The 17,087-nt window shown below is 41.0% G+C and overlaps 1 protein-coding gene across 2 annotated transcripts in view; it reads left to right on the top strand.

Annotated features, from left to right (window-relative positions):
* SLC10A7 (solute carrier family 10 member 7) overlaps positions 1-17,087 on the top strand; it is a 138,592-nt gene that overhangs the window by 105,340 nt on the left and 16,165 nt on the right. For both annotated transcript variants that reach the window (XM_065736388.1, XM_065736387.1), the window contains 3 exons: positions 6,309-6,474; positions 9,439-9,490; positions 10,994-11,067. In XM_065736388.1, the coding sequence (XP_065592460.1) occupies positions 6,309-6,474; positions 9,439-9,490; positions 10,994-11,067 (292 nt within the window). The remainder of the gene's footprint in view (positions 1-6,308; positions 6,475-9,438; positions 9,491-10,993; positions 11,068-17,087) is intronic.

Genomic DNA, 17,087 nt, shown 5'->3' with positions numbered 1-17,087 from the left:
CGTTGGTAATACTTACAGGCAGCAAGATGTAAGGTTTTGAGAGACGTCTGAATAGTTTCTTCCTGACCAGCTCTTAAGCATCTGGCTGAAGACTGTTGTTTCTGTACTTAATTTTTTTTTCTGAAGTGGCAGGCAGCTGGAATAGCGAAAGCCACTGCAATATTTCCTTTCCCGGTTTTGAAGACTTTCTCTCTTCTCTGCACCTAAGTGCTTATGACAGACTTTTATTTTATGTTTTATATTAAAGAGCAATTTATGATTAAATGTTAATGAAATAGAATTTTCACTGTGCTTTCATTATATTCTACTAGTTTGAACATTTTTCAAAGCAGCACACCAAAACCCACTGTTTTCTATGAATAAATAATAAAAAGCTTGTCTGTACATTATCATTCATGCATTCTCTAGTTGCCCCATTGGTAATTTGTCTGCCAGTGTAAAGTGGGCACTTCATATTAAACAGACCTTAACTAAAGCTAAAATTAATGTTATTATTCTAGTGGATCTTCTTCCCAAATCTATAAAATGAAGCCAGTTGAACAGAAATCCTTGCTGAACCTAGCTACACAAAAAAATCTCCTTACTCTACAAGTAAAGGATTTAAGTGCCTTCTGCATCATTGCCCAGAATGTTCCAGAGGAGCCTTATCAGCATTTTGGAGGTGTGTTTATAAGCATAGCTTAAAAAGAGTGCTACATTGCAGTACAAGTTGTCAGTGAAACTGAAGCTAAAATGCCTAGCGATGTATTTATTTTTCCAAGTATAAGAAATCATAAGGGGAAGTTGTGCAGCAGTTACTAGTGAGCTGAAGGAACAGTTCTCTTTAACCTAACGTTTATTTATTGTGAAGGGGTGGGTTGGGAACAGTGCTCAAAGCAACCCCTGTAAAAAGGGAGCGATGTTAAATGCTCATAACTTAACCCCCACAGAAGCAGTCCTACTTCTTCAGGCTCCAGGGAGTTGCAGGGAGCGTAAAGAGTGGTATCTTGTGAGATGAGTGCCCCCAGAACCTTGCTGCAGAAAACTGAGATGTCAGATAAAAACAGCATTTGGACCACAGTTCACTCCCTCCTGACGCTGGATTCAACAGCAAACAAAACTTTGTCCCCACATAAATATGAGGAAAATGTATGCTCTGTTCTTACAGAGTCACTTTACATTCTTTGCCACGTTGCACCTGTTTCTGGTGTTTTAAAGCAACAGTTGTAAATTGCTCCAAGATGTGGTAATTAATTTTCAAAAGGGTCTCACGCGGGCTTTTTGAAGTTGGGTTTGAAGGCATGTGTGTGTCAGGAGCTATCTCTTAGGAGTGAGCTGGAGCTGGTGGGAAAATGAAGGAAAGCAGCTTTAGAGGTAAACTGAGGAGAAAAAAAAACCAACAAGAGGCTTGTCATATTTCTTTTTCCCCAGATTTCATGAACTGTTCCCGTCCAGGCGGGTCTGGAATGTCTCCAGAGAAGGAGACTCCACCACCTCTCTGTGCAGCTGTGCCAGTGCTCCATCACCGCACTGTGAAGAAGTTCCCACGCACATTTGTGCAGAACTTCCTATGCGTCAGTTTGTGGCCACTGCCCCACATTCTGTCACCACACACTGCAGAGAAGAGTCCAGCCCCGTCCCTTTGCCTCCCACTCCTTAGATATTTATAGACGTGGATCAGATCCCCTCCGAGTCTTCTTTTGCCAAGGCTGAACAGCCCCAGTCTCTCAGCCTTTCCTCATAAGAGAGGTACTCCACGTCCTTTATCATCTTTCTAGCCCTGTGCTGGGCTCTTCCGAGGAAATCTGTCTTTTTTGTACTGGGGAGCCCAGAACTGGACACAATACTGCATGTGAGGCCTCACCAGGGCAGAGTAGAGGCGGAGGATCACCTCCCTCGACCTGCTGGCCACGCTCTTTTTCATTCACCCCAGGAATTGTCTTCTTTCATATCTTTCTAGCCTGGTTGATAGCTTGTCAGAAGAAAATCTTGCATTGCAAAGTAGTGCAATTATAGTAGTGAAAATAATAGTAAAGAATTAGCTAGGAATCCTAGCTTAAGAATACAAAGTAAATCAGTTAACTACTGCACTCAGGGGTAATGGTAAGTCCAGCCTTGTTTCAGCTTGCTTCCTCTCAAGCTTTTCAACACGAGGAAAAAGTAGCTTTGTGTTTCCTCGTTTCAATGTTGAAGCTCATGTGTTGTCTAGGTGTTTTGAAGTCCATAACAAAGGCTGAAAAACAACAGGAGCGAAAGTGCAGTAAAAAAGTAAATTTTCTTTAAAGGTTACATCGGTCCTGAAACTTTGATGGGTTTAGGACAAAATCTGCTTTGCGTAAGAATGCGAATACCAAGAGATATTCCCGTGGAAAGAGGAGAAAGTGGCTTCACAATCATTTACCCTTGTTTTTTCACTTGAAGAGTTGAAAATAAAACAAGTTGAAAACTGAGGTAATTTTTAAATGGTGTAGTGTATTACATGTGTCAAAGATGGCTCTGTTCCACGTACACTAGGGGGAAAAAATGCTCCTTGTCCAATTTAGATCAATTAATAATGAACATTAATGAATTACATTGTTTATTGCATTTTTTATCTTGCATGCCCAGCACTTGAGCAGGCAGGTGGAAACAGTCTAACTGTATTTTACTGATGGATTTCTCTGGGTATATAGTTTGACTATTATGAGGCATAATAAGATAATTGTTTTTCTATAATGCATCTCCTACCATTTTCATGTATGATCTTATAACAGATGGGCGGTGTTTACCTTCTTTCCTGGAAGAGCAGGTCGTGTTCCTTTGCACAGGGCATGCTAAGTGAATTAAGAAGATAAACAGCCCATTTGCTTAGGAAGGCTGTTGTGTCAACAGGAAGGTTGCAGCAAGATGCTGAGCACTCTGGAGGAAAAGTATGCTAGGTGCAACCATGCTGGTAGAAGAAATAGTTCGAAATGGGCTCACGACTGTTAATTGATGAGTAATTCCATTCCACTGGTGCTAAAAGTGAAATTCTGGGCAAGAGGGAAGTTTGAGCCTAGAACTGGCTTTTGAAGTGAATTTGAGCCGATGCCTGTCCGAGAAGCTTTGGAGATTGCCAGATCTTAGGCACGAGGTTGCCTGTTGGATACGTTTTTGCTTGGCTATCATCTAACCTTCCTTCGTTTTATTCAGCAGCTCTCATCATGCAGTTTAGCTAAGAAATATCACGTTATCTGAATTTTTATTTCTCTTCCCTGCTTCTCTCCAGTAAGCCAGTTTAAGGCTTGGTCTTTTATGTGCAACCTCTAGGTCAGCCATCAGGAGATCCCTGCACTTTGAGGCTAGCATTTGAATCTGCATGAGAATCCTTGCAGTCCTTTGTGCTTAATAGGATTGCTAGCGCAGGCCCAGAGGCCGCAGGCTCTCCCTGTAGATGTAATTCTGCAGGAGTCTCAGCAGGGCTAGGGGTTGCAAGGCCTTTGTGCCTTAAAAAATTGCACGTCGTTTCTCTGTGATGAGGTAGCATCCTGCAACATTTCCTCGTGTAAATGTTTTTAACGGCTTTGAAGTTTCACACTGATTATTTTTACATCTCTGCCTTTTTTCCCCCTACTTTAACAGTGTCATTTTAACTGTTTTTTTTTTTAATGTAAGGAATTTCCTTTTACTGGGGTCTGTGGAATTATTCCAATATAAAATAGAGAATAATATAGAAATATCAATTTGGAAGTTTTTGCAACTGCTTGTCTCTCTGGTGCTTGTGCCCTGTTGTGGTGGTGTGTACTTCAAAATTACCGGGCTGGACTTCATCAGTGAAGAAGCAGCACATCAGTACAGTGCCAGACGGCGTCTTTGGTTCAGCACATAGCATGCAGGAATCATTGCACTAGCTCTCTGTATTTACAGACGAATGAGGCATAGTGTCCCTCATTGGGCTCTGGTTTTACCTTGTGGATTCTTTATTTAATCATTTCAGTCTGTGCTGCTTGTGGCTTTTCAACCTTTATTAGAGTTGCTGTCAGAGTCTGCCATCACCACAGAACCAGCAGGTTTCTTGCCTATTTCTATACCTCTTGAGTGTGTTGTCATTACTGTATTTGTGGAATTTATCATTATTTCACGACCAAACTTGGCAAGATGTTGTCTGTTTGAACACTGGAAAGTTAGAAAATTGGGTTAAGAATTAAAAGGCTCTCAAAGCATCCTAGTCCTGAAACAACTCTGCAGGGCATGAATAAGTAACAAATGGATTGTTTGTCAGTCAAAATGAATCAGGTGACATGATCTTCCTTGCAATTACCTGTTGGGTTATTTTTTTCCTCTCCAAAATTATTGAAGAATTTGGATTACTTGGAATCAATGATTGTAGGCTGAATTGACCTCTGACATTTTACCTATTTTTGAAGCTTGTGAGAAGATCAGAATGGGTCGTATTCTGTGTTGCAGAGGATGTACTCATCTGTGATTTTACAGTATATATGTCAAGTGATACAGAGTTGAACTGGTGAACTTCTAAAGCGACAGTTTAATTTCTACGTGGTCTGATTGCGTTCTCTTTTTTTCTCTTCTTTTTTTTAATAGTAAGTGCAGTAGAAAGCTGGGTTGACATTTGTGCATGCTTATTCGCGATAATTGCAGACTTAGTAGAGATGGATATCTGAAGATGGTATCAGCGGATTGAAGATTTCAATTAGATACTTCTTTCAGCTCTAAAATGCTTTCCCTTATGCATTGGTGTGTGTTGAATACCTGTATGAAATCAGTATTGTCATGCATGTTATAGTTATGTCCTGTACAGACGTATAGTTATAGTGGCTGTAGTAGCCAGGATCCACCCCTTCCCAGACCTCGTTTGAGGTGTGTGACCGATGCCCTGGGGAGGCTGTTTCAGTGCTGACCATGCTCTGGTGGAGAACATTTTCCTAATACTCACCCTCCCCGGACACAGCTCTGTGCTGTTCCCTGGGCTGAACTAACCAAGGGACCCCAGCTGCCCTCTAACTCCATGTGCAGAGTTTTTAGTGGATGACCTGCCAGGTGGTTTATCGGGTCTATTTTCTTTGGTTACTGGGGGAACTACTTAGAGGGCTTCCCCCTGGAGTCATCTGCAAACAAGCAGGGAAGGCAGTGAGAGAGCTGACAGCTATGAGGTCAATCCAGCAGCTTTGGTAGCTGGTGTCCTGTGGTAGCATTGGTGCTGATACTGTAATATTAAGCTCAAATACCTCTAAAATATTCTGTTTTATTGAACTGATAATGGTGTTCATTAATGCTATCGCTATGGGAAGGTAATGGGACACCTTTGGAGTACCTTGGTAGAATTGTTTTTGGATCTTATGCTGTTATTTCTGAAAGAATAAGGTAACAGCAAATATCGAGAGTCTCAGGATAAATTAGTCAAGATAACGTGATCGCTTAAAAATTAATACAAATCACATCTGTATGAGAAAAGCTTTAAAAGTTTTTTTGTACCGTACAAAGCGAAGAGAAAAAATAAAAGCAACTCCCCAGGCAAGGTTGAAATGGATGTATTGTGTCTGGTGATGCATTGTCCTGTAGCATTTGGCATAATTTGAAAGTGGAATTTACTTTAAAATTTATAGATGTTTGTAAAAGAGGGAGGAAAAAAATACCTTAAGAAACAACTTCAGATTCAATTTCCTGAAAGTGAAGAAGTTAGCTGAAGTACAGTAGGTTTGCTTGTTTTCATGTGTTAATTCTGGTATTCTGCAAGCGTGCAAATGGCATTTGTCTTTGGATTTACAAAAACTCTAGATATTCAGAGTTTGAATTATTTAAACTCCCACAACACATGCACTTTTGCTTTTCAAGCTTGAGTTATAATTTAATTAAAAACTTCTGGTGCATCGCTGGCTATTTAAATATTAAAATGTTCCATGGATCACTTTCGATTATCTGCCGTCCTAAAATTCCTGAAGATGTCAGATTTTTAAGATTCCCAAAGTTGCACTTGGAATTGTCTGTTGATGCAAAGGGGACTGTGATAATTACATACATCCATTAGTATCAGCAGAGGAGATAAACTTTGGGGAGGCTTAATGGGCATGTCTCAGTGACAGCTAGCAAAGAACATTTGGCATGATTAAGGATGGATTTGAATGTACTTGAAAATATACTCTCATTATGGACGCCCAGTGGAAGTTGCACTACAAATGTTGAATTCCCCAGAAGAAGAGTTGTGTGGCAGGGAAGCTTTGAAATCCACTGTGGCCGTCATCCAAATTACTCTCTTCTCTTTGTGTCTTTCTGCTGTCAGATTCACTTTGTGATGCCCAAGTTGGCTCCCTGCGTCTTTGAAAAGAGGCAACCTGTTGATTTCTGTGTTTCAGATTGTCCGAAGATACATCAAGGACTGGCTTGAAAGGAAGAAGCCTCCGTTTGGCACTATCAGCAGCTGTGTGCTCCTGATGATTATCTACACTACCTTCTGTGATACTTTTGCCAATCCAAATATTGACCTTGATAAGTTTAGCTTGATTATAATAGTGTTTATAAGTAAGTATCATTTTAAAACATCTAATTTATGGGCAGCTTTTGTGTGCAGTGAGCTTATACGTACTGGAAAGAGTGAGGCTGAGGGAATACTGGCGTGGATTTAGAGCTTTCATTTTCAATGTATCTAGTAAACAGATTACTTGACTTTATCAGGCACCGGATGCTTGTAAAATATTGAGTAAGCATATTGAAAGGGGTGAGCCCTGCTCTTTAGGTGTCCCTGAGATTGCTTGGTGATCCTTCCTTTCTGAAGGGGTATGATTTCTCTTTCCAAGTGTTCATGACCGTTCAGATTTTGGCTGCTTGGTTATTAAACAGCCCTGTTTGCATAGAGGTATTTCAAACAGAAAGGAAATACCTTCATTTGAGCACTGTAACTTTTAAATGGCTCCTCACCGTCGTACAGACTAAAAACTAGTTGGGAGTTCGAAGGTGTTAGTACATTTCTGTGGATGAACACATTTGGTACAGAGTTTGTTTTAGAAGCACTCTATTCATTCAGCCTTAAGTAATGCACACATGAGAATAGACTGCTGGTATCTTTGCCATCAGTTAAAAATACACTTGCAGATCACTACCTCCCAGGGAAGGGCAGTGGCATACAGGCACTGTCTCCTCTCCCAGTAGGTAATTCCTGTCTTGCTGTTCAGGCTGTGCAGAGACGGTTTCAGTTAGCTTGGAGGAGAAGTAACTGCAGCATACTGCAGCGCAAATCACATCTCAAATTCTCTAAAACTGTTAGATTTTAAGAAATCAGTGCATTACCTTCCTCACGTGCACATTCCTGTCCAGTAAAAATAATGCGTACTGTATAAATGAAACTGTCATTCTGGGAGATTTGCCCTGTCCTTTGTGGGTCAGTTTTTATTCTGTCTTACACGTTCTGACTGTGGCTGTTGGTTTTTTTTGTTTTTTTTTGGGGGGGGGGTTGTAAAACACCGTGTGTAAAATATTACATGCAACTGGAATTGGTACTGTGTGTAAATACTGAAACCAATGAAGGAAGCCGTTCTAATGAGCTTTTTCAGAACAGAGGAAATAATTATTTCTCTGGGCACCTGAGGGGAGGACCACAACCTTAAATAAGAGCAGAGTTGTCAGGGGAAAAAAGGATATGGAAGTCTGCATCTCTGACTTAAGGTGCAGGGAAACGGAGAATGAAGTAATGTAATTACTGCATTGGCCACTTTGGAAAAAGTTGTCTTTCAGATAAAAAGGCACGTTCTTTCTTGAACAGATGTTGTGAAATGGTTCCTTCCATTGCCTTTCTTGTAATTTCTTTTTGCAGAGAGCGCTTGGCATCTGTGCCATGTGTAATTACGTACACGACCTGTAGTGCACTACGTTAAAGATCACCATATATACTACTAATTTCCAGTGTGCGTAATTAGAGTTTCTTGATTTAGGTATTAACATAAGCCTTCAAAATTCTGAGAAGATACTACATGTCTGGGTTTTTTTCCTAAAATATTTATAAAACAAAACAATAAGTTGTGGAGATGAATATGTATGTTGTATTCCAGACAAAAGTTTCTGTTCCTTCATTGGGTGTGTTGGCTGGATGTCTGTGTTGTGTTATACCACAGTGGGAAATTAGCACAAGGATTTTGAGATGAAACCACATTTATTATTCTGCTGATTAATGTTTTCATGTTGTTTTTATGTTAATATTCTAGCCACAACCAAATGTGCACGAGGGATAATTGGTAGCAGCACGTGCACATTGCTTTACAGACTTATCTATATTAAGGGATTTTTTTCTGTGCATATGAAATTAGTGTACTTAGTTGCGGGAGAACAGTAGTTCAGGAACAATGGATTGATTCCTTAGTTCATGAAGGAAGTATTAAGTGCATGGTGAGGTGACATTTATATATCCTAGGAAATGTATGTAAGAGAACGCAAAATGTCACTGGTAATAGCTAATATCCCTGCCAAGTTGCCCAGTTATAAACTCAGGTCACAATCAGATGCGTTCTCTTGGCTTGCACTACCCTCGGGGGCACATAAGCTTTATTGCACTCACAAGTTTTGCCAGGAAAAGGGAGAGAATTTACCCTAGATTCTGCTGAAAGTGAAAGCCTTCCCTCCATAGCTCACGCAGGCCCTGGTAAGGTCTGCGTAGGTCATAGGGCTTCTCCTCCAGCTCTGCAGGGAGTTCCTGCCCTCCGGCACGGAGCTGGTCTCTGCAGCCCCAGCAGCTACTCACGGCACAGCTGGGGAGCTGCCTGCTTCCCTGAGCTCATTCCAACATCTCCACAGATCGAGTGTGGGCTCTGCATGGCCCAGAACCCCTGCAGGTATCGTGTGAGCTTGGCAGAGAGGAGACCTCCCTTCAGTAAGTGCAAGGCACAGCCATGCTTGCAAAGCTGACTGAGCTTGAATGAGCAGCTGCTTTGTCTGATGCCCAGTTCAGGATCTAGCCTTTGTCTCACATGTAATTAAATGTGTGTAATTATTTCCTGTTAATAATTGCCATTCGTAAGGAGAGTAATATATTGTGTGAGAATATCTTATTGCAATTGTGCTTACACGTTGTAGTTTCCTCTGTTAAATAGAATGGGACTTCATTTACATGCTTGGCAACCAGAGCACATCCAAGAGATTTTGTGTTGTCGACCCAATGAGCAAAACTAGTGAAAACAGATGAGCAGCATGCAGCAGCGAGCTTCTGTCATTCATTGTTTCAATAACGAGTGGGTTCAAAAGTTACCTCAGGAAGAACCAGTGTAGCCAGAATACCAGCACTAGCTCTCTCCAGATGCGTGTTGTTCTTCCAGACACCACTGTCCTCATCGCCAGCTTTAAGGGTTGCTCGTCATTGGCTTTCTCTGGGTTGCCCTGGTGCAGCCTGCCTTCTGGTCTCCTGTGTAGGTACAGAAGGCAGGTACACAACGCTCACAGGGATTTAAGGGACATTTTCTGCTGTGATGTAAGCCTAATTTTAACTTGTTTCTCTTTCAGTATTTTCTGTTCAGATGAGCTTCATGTTTTTGACTTTCCTTTTCTCTACAAGGTAATCGAGTGTCCTGAATCAGAGTGTGTGAATATTTTTGTGTGATGTTCTTGTTTTTTGGGCGATCCAAAGATGTCTAAAGAGCGGGTTTCTGAATAGGGGTGACCTCATTTTGATATCTCATATTGTCCCTACTGCATTTTCTCTGTTAGGATTTTGTAGGCTAAGAGAACGGGACCTGAATCCTGTCCTTTCGTGTGTGTTAATTACAGAGTTGTTAAATCTCAATCAATCACTGCTATACCTCATCCACTGGAAAAAAAAATGGATTTGCACAGATGTCACTGAAGGTATAATTTGCCCTGCAGACATGCTGATGACATATGAGAGAGAGAACTCAGTTTGACTTTTTACATCTCAAGACACATTTCCTGGGCTGGCAGTCCAGTCTTCTTTGTACGTGTCAAACGCGTTGCATTTATATGGTGATTCTTAACAGACAGTTGTCCTGAACTAACGTTTGGCAGTGTTTTTTTTCTTTTTAAATAGCAACTAGGAAGTAAAGTAGTACGTTCACTTCTCAAAAAAATAGAACAGTCAGAGTGATGTTGTCAGAAGGCTTAGTGATCCAGAGGTGTCACTTGTGCTTAGAAGATCCACCGTTGTCCTCTGGTTGGTGCTTTCTGGATTATTTTCCGTAGCAGCACTCTGCTGAATGCAAAGGGCCACGGTACAGCAGACAACAGGCATATGCTTTATATAAAATATACAACATCTGTAAGGGAGAATCATAAAGGAAGGAGCTGTGTCTTACAGCTCCTTATACTTCTTGTAGTGCCACGAGAAAAGTTGTCATACTAGGAAGGCAATTTTAAATAACTTCTGAATGACTCTATCTGAGCTGGGGGAAAAATCTGTCCCAAATGTAAAATCTAAGATGCTTTAAGTTGTAACCAGCTTGGATGCTGATAAATATTTAGAATCTCAGAGAAATGATTCCAAATAAGGACCGAAGGGTATGATCCGGTCACGTACCTCTGCGTCGTTTTTTCTGACCTCACTTCTGATGCCTCAACCCTTAGATGCAGTTTTTCTCTGTAGTTTTCTTCCACTTTGTATTTTAAGCAATGTTTATAGCATGGAATTTAATATACTATCTCATTTGAGTGTTTTATTGTCAGCGCAGACTAGGAAAAGAAATCATAGGTGATTTTCTTATTTTTTTAGAGGTGATCTGGCCATTGCTGTGATATAGGACCTTTGCAAAGGTAGCCCCTGCTGAAATAAGTTGTCCTATATACCATGTGTTTAGAGCTCTTCTTCACGAGAGTGTATATTCATTAGAGAGTTTGCCACAACTGAGAAACAATTCCGCATGAAAAATAAATAAATCAAACGCTACCATTCATTTGTGAATTATTTCTGTCACTAGTACTGATCAAAGGGATGTGTGCATGCATATGGATCCTCCAAGTAATACATTTGATCGATGATGTTTTAAGAAGGTGTTTTTTTTATATTAGAGATTATTAGAACTCTTTTTGTTTTGTTTTTTTTTTCTAGAAGTGACTCTGGTTTCACACCAGCGGACACAGTGGCGATCATCTTCTGCTCCACACATAAATCTCTCACCTTGGGTAAGTCAGGAGATCAGCTTTTAAGTAGAACAACAGTAACATTCATACCTTGCTTTGTTAAAGGAAAAAAAGTTGCTGATTGCTGGCTTTGCTGCTTAAAGGTTTTGTTTTTAGCATGAGAAGTAATGCTGTCTGTACAATATTAATAGTAGGATAATATTTTTGCACAGGTATATGCTTATTGCAGGGCAGGAAACAGTTTTCTGATATTTCAGTGGTTGTACAGTAAGGCCTTCTCACATACGTGACCAAGTCTTTTCAGGATTCTGTCTTTCAAAGATAAACACGGCCGATTTGTTAATAGGAAAGCTAAGAGCTAAGCCTGAAACAGGGAGCAAACAAGCTGGGGCATGAAGAGCTGAGATCTTCTCAGGTCAGTTTGATGTGGCACAAGTCATCTCAGGGTTCTTTGCTTCAGCCAGACTTGTGCTACAGGAGAGTTAGCAATTGTCCTTGGCAGTCTGTGGAAGGCAAACATAATGCCTCCTTGCAAAATGGAAATGTGGAGGGGCTGGGGGTTGGGTGAATTCAACTTCATAGAAAATTACTGATACGTTTAAATAATTCCAACGGTGTAGAAGGGAAATAGAAAATGAGTAACAGCCCCATAGGTTTATCAAGTGCATACTATGTCAGACTAAATGAATTTCCTTTCACGTATGGTCCTATGGTTTACAGAGAGGTAGCAAAAGTTGGGAAGGTTGAGAATATTATGGCTTTTGACACTGTGGCATGGTCTGTGGGGTTCCAGAATTCAAAAATGATGTGAACCAACTGAAAAGAGATCAGGGGAGAATACCATAAGTGGTCCAAGTTCTCGTAGGCTTGACCCTTCAGGAAGATTGGAATAACCAAAATATTTCAGAGGTGACAGCAGAAATACAGTAGTGGTCTTGAAATGTGTTAACGCTTGACCCAAGGTAAGAAAAAGTGCCTCTTTCACAGTGAACTTTGAAAAGGAAAAAGCTTTATTCCAATGAAGATGATTCAAGGTAACAGGGAAACCACTTTAATGTAAAAACTCTTTAGCCGTGGGATATATTGCCTGCTGATGCCTTGGAATCCCTTATCATTGTAGGCAAGCTTCAGTCAGGAATAAGATAAATTGGAGCTGATCCTGGCTTAAAGCAGGAGATAAATTAAATGTCATTTGAGGTTCTGTCCAGCCAAATGTCCTGTGAAACCAAAGTTTCAACTAGCAAATGAGACTGTAGTCGGGTGAACAGTTACAACCGTATTTAGAGAAAGCAACCCCAAGCCTAAGTCATAATGCCCTGCTGTACTTGCTGTTACATGGCGGTGCGTACCAATTTAGGACACAACAGTGATACTACACGAGGAGCTGATCGTGTTTGACAGCACAAAGGTGAAATTCCCTCCTTCTCGGTGTAATCAACTTTATGTATGTTCTGTCAGTACTGCTGCAACTTGCCATGGCTCTAAGAAAATAATCTCAAATCATTTTTTTAGTATTAAGTGCTAAAGGGGCTTGCCTTCATCTAGAAAAAAGCAACAAGGGACTTTTGATCCTTTTCATTCACTCTGTCGCCCATCTTGGCCTGCAGCATAAATCAGCAGCTGAGTCAGTGTGCTTGTCTTCTGCTAGTACGTTCTTCTATGGATTGTTTGTTTTGTTGTTGCTGACAAGCGACTACTTCCAGGCTTCGAACTTACTTGACTTTCTGGCTTGTGTTTTCTAAATTCTGGGTTACTGCTCTGATTAGCACAGCTGAATGAGTCCTGTATACTTTATTTTTTGCAGTTTTCTTTGCCTGAGCGCACCACTAAAAAAAATACTTCGACCAACTTGACTTCAAAGGCTTGGACAGCATTTCCCTGACCATTCGTATTTTTACGCCCGTACAGATGTTTCTTAATGCATGAGTGTGCAAATGGCAATAGGTTCATGGCTACAGACTTCCATTTGTCAGCTTCGGGATGGAACAGTTTGCCTTCATCCTCCAAGAGTTGGTATCTCTCTGAAGGTGGCTTTGCTTCCTAGAAGACCAGTCCTAAGATGTCATTCATTGTTATGCTTTGGCACTGCCTTTCCTTAAGCCCAGGGCATGCACTAACATCTCTGGGCAGCTGGGATGTGCTTTCCTTACTGTCTTCTGCTGCTGGGGCTCAGCTTTGTCTGATACGAGGCAGCAGGAGCCTATCCTGACCTGAGCTCGAGCCCTAGCAGTCTGGGAGCCCATCTCTGGTGAGGCCAGAGGCCCCGACACTCACTCTCTTGTGTACTGTTGCATAGTGTTCGTGTGACATAGGCCTGAATATTGCGCAGCAGTTTCAAGCTGGCTGGCTTTGAGATGGTTGGTATACTACTTTGTCTGTTACTAATACGAGGTCCAGGTAAGACAGATGCTGCTTAAATACGCATTTCTTTGTGAATGAAAAGGATCAGGTTTTGTAAAGCCGTAGTAAGTTGAGGTATGCTTCTGCACTGGTGCTGTGTATTAGAATTGTTAACCAGAGCAACTAGCATTTTTTCCTTCACTGGGGGTGCCAGAAGAGAGGATATAATTTGTTCTTAAGGATCAGCAGTTTCTGAACGACAGTAAAATCTATCTGCAGGGCAGTCTTGTTTGCCTTGATCTTAGCAGAAATGAGAACAGACGTAGCTGTTTTGCCACTCGTTCTTTTGCGGATCTGTCACATTTCTCTACGTCCAGAGGTGCTTACTGTAGACCATTCAATGAGAAACCTTCTGTTCTCCTGTAGCAGGAAGAGGTTTTCCCTTGCCCTTTCATTACAGTGCCTGAAAGTACAACTACATCTCAGGGTTTGGTTTCACGTCCATTGTGGAGCTCTGCCTTGTTTGTCTTCCAGATTCCAGTGGCAGTGTACAAATGACCCCCAACACTTGTTCTTTCACTTTGAAAGTGATTTCTCTCAGCTTGGCAAGTGAAGTTCCAGATAGGTACGTCTGGTCCCTTCCCCGGGGAGTTTCCAGTCGTACCAGCAAAAGTGGGAGAAGAGCTGACAGCTTTAAAGCTTTAGAAGTGGTAATAGGAAAGGCACGAGAAGACTTTTATAAGTCACTTTCTCCCACACCATATTATGAAACCAACTAATTCCCATGCAGTGCATGCTCGTGAGACCAACTGCCACTTCCACTGTTGAATCCGTGAGGAAGTGCTCGCTTTGCACAGAGATGAGTGCTGTTCCCATATGCCGGGTTTTATTTTGTAGACAGAACAGTTGACACACTTTTTGTCTCAAGGATCAGAGTGCAGGGTATGTTTGTGTAAGGACTAATTACGCAGGGTTGGTGCCTTTGTGTTTCTTAGTTAGGAGCCTGAGCTGATGCTTCTGAATAGAGGTGGGTGCTTTGGTAGTCATTTTGTTGCTTTCTTTGATAGTGAATCATCTGCAGAGAAAAAAGATATTATACGAAATGAGTGAAACAAGATATAAACTTAGAAGTAGTGAAGATAAACAGAATACTAACAATGCCCTCTGGCACGTTCACCTGCACTTTGTTCTCTTTCTGTCCTTCTCCCGACTCACATATATGCGCAGTGCATGTGAGCACACACATACGCAGACGTTTGATGCATGGCTTTTATTAGTGCATTTGCCATTGATTGATTAGTACTTAGTATTAGTACTTCTTCTATTGATTGATTGCAGATGAAGTGACTATTTGACCTTTAATTATGAGCCTTGCTATTGAAAATGACATTGAGCTATGGCTTCACATAATCCATCTGGAAAGCCCGACATAATGCCATTCCCTGGAGTTCATTCAGTAAGAAGAGAAGAGGCCTCAAGGAAGTGAAAAGCTATCAGTGATGCTCATCTGAAAAATACTGCAGTTGTTGCTTGGACTTGCACAAAAGTTGCAACTGAGTACAGAATGCTATTTTTTGTGCAACTGAGTACTGGACAGAAGGTTCAACTTCAAAATTAAGATGTAAGATGGGCAGCAGATATTTTTACTTTAACACTTTTATTTACTCTGTGTAATTATTTTGAGCAAAAAATGTAGTACTGGTACATTTTTGGGCAACCACGGGTGTAAATGTTGGTGTGGTAGGTACAATGAACAGCAGATTGGTTTTGTTTTGTATTTTTCAGTAGCACTTATAATGAAATTAGGGTATTGTTTGTGACGCCTAGAGCATGTTTCCCTTGTTTGTATCTTACAAGGTAGCGGTGCTTTCATCGTGGAATTCTTAAAGTGATGCAGTCTAGAGTACGAAATACTTGCAGGAGAGAATAGAAGTAATTTTGAAAATGAAAAGCAAAGCCCTGACTTTCCTTTGTATTGTTTTAATTTTGATCAGATTTGTTTTCAAAATACTCAGCTTCTTTCTCCATGAGCACAGAATTGACAGTCTGTCCTTGAACAACTCCTGATGGCACTGTGCAGTGCACAAGTTGATTTACAAATGATTCGATTGTCCATAAGCAGCACCGAGCAATTACTAACAACATGAAATTCAACAAAGGTTACAGGCGTTCTGTGATAGAGAAGCGAGGTGATAACAGCAGTGCATTGCCTCTTGTGGAGGCCATGTTGGGGTGGGTACGTACCCCTCGCTTTGGTTGAAGAGTCGGAAACAGGAGGGCCCTGGTGATCCCAAGCCTGTTCCTGAGATCTCAGGGAATTTGGCAGCTTCTAGAACCTCCCACAGGTTTTGATACCGCGACTCTTTGGGCCAAACTGGAAAGTTTTTCTCACCTCTCCAGTCTTCACCTTGCAGTTGCTAGCAGCATGTCAAAAACAACGTCATTGTCCTTGTCTTCTCTGGGATTTCCCTTCTCTGTTTTTATATTCTTTCTCTGGAAAATAAGAAGTGAGAGATTTGTATTACATGAGATTGTAAAGGGGAAAAAAGAAGCACCTTGATCCACCTGATTTCTCTCGTGTCGTCATCTTTTTTGTAGCCTAACTTGAGGGCAGCTGGATTGCCTTTGCTAGCTAATTGGTTTTTTAGAAGCCGTGTTTGGATCTTCCTAAGCAGTGTTCTCAAGAATGATAGAAGAGTGTCTCTGTGAGAAGTCAGACTGACGGTTCTGAGTAGCTGTGGTCTGCATCAGAGCATCTTTTATGTTCCCTTGTATATATATATGGTTGGGCAAGTATGCATTGCTTGTCTCCTTCATAGCAGGGCATCCCAAAGCCACGCTTTCAGGAAGAAAATGCCCTAGCAGGGCAGTGTGAAATTCAGTAATGGGCTTAGTCCAGTGAATTCTAGTGGCCTTTGAACACAGTAGCTGATTCTCTGTTGCTATTTTTTTTATGAGACTCGCAATATAGCATGTCTAATATACTGCACTTTACTCAATTTTTACCTCTCTGTGATTTTAGAAGGAGAAATACTGGAGAAAATTAGGGAATCTCCTTTCTGTTATGACCTGAAATGCATGTTTCTTTGATTAGACTTAGAATGTGGCTGGAAATTCTGCACCGGCTCCCAGCCTTCCTTTTCATCTGTGTACTCTGCCAGTAGTAGGCTTTTTATTAATATTTAGAAAGTTTGCCTCCAGCAGTACTAAAATGTGCATCAGAGGACAACAGTTGTTTACTGTGTTTGAACTGAAGAATCTCACCCAGGAGATCTCATTCACTTGAAGTTTACATCTCTCAATCTCGACTTACAGAAAAAGATCGATGAATAACAATTGTCATTTCAGACTTGCACCTCTCCAATTATTTATTTGGTTGTGTGTCTTCCCAGATGTACACATAATTGGATGCGACACTGAAAACCAGATTGCACGCTTTTAATGACAGCAAGCTGATACCTCTTTATAATAATAAAAAAAAATAAACACAATCATCTGTAAAATGATAATGACACTAGAGCCCTTTCAACCCTCCCTCCCCACCAAAACCAGTTAAAGTTAATTTTTCTACTTTTAAAAACTATGTTATACTCAGCAGACAGCTGACAGCTTACCCTGGGGAAGATCCGTGCTTGGACATGACTCAAGATTTTTTATTTATTTATTTTTCTTACCTCAAGCTGGCAAAGGCTACAAGTGTCATGAGTACTGAAGATGATGTT

Source organism: Cyrtonyx montezumae, unplaced genomic scaffold (assembly GCF_038088225.1).
Source record: "Cyrtonyx montezumae isolate F1298 unplaced genomic scaffold, pur_monq_1.0 scaffold_2, whole genome shotgun sequence".
Taxonomy (NCBI): Eukaryota; Metazoa; Chordata; class Aves; order Galliformes; family Odontophoridae; genus Cyrtonyx; species Cyrtonyx montezumae.
The sequence above is the reverse complement of the archived record's forward strand: the minus strand, read 5'-3'. Positions and strand labels throughout refer to the sequence as shown.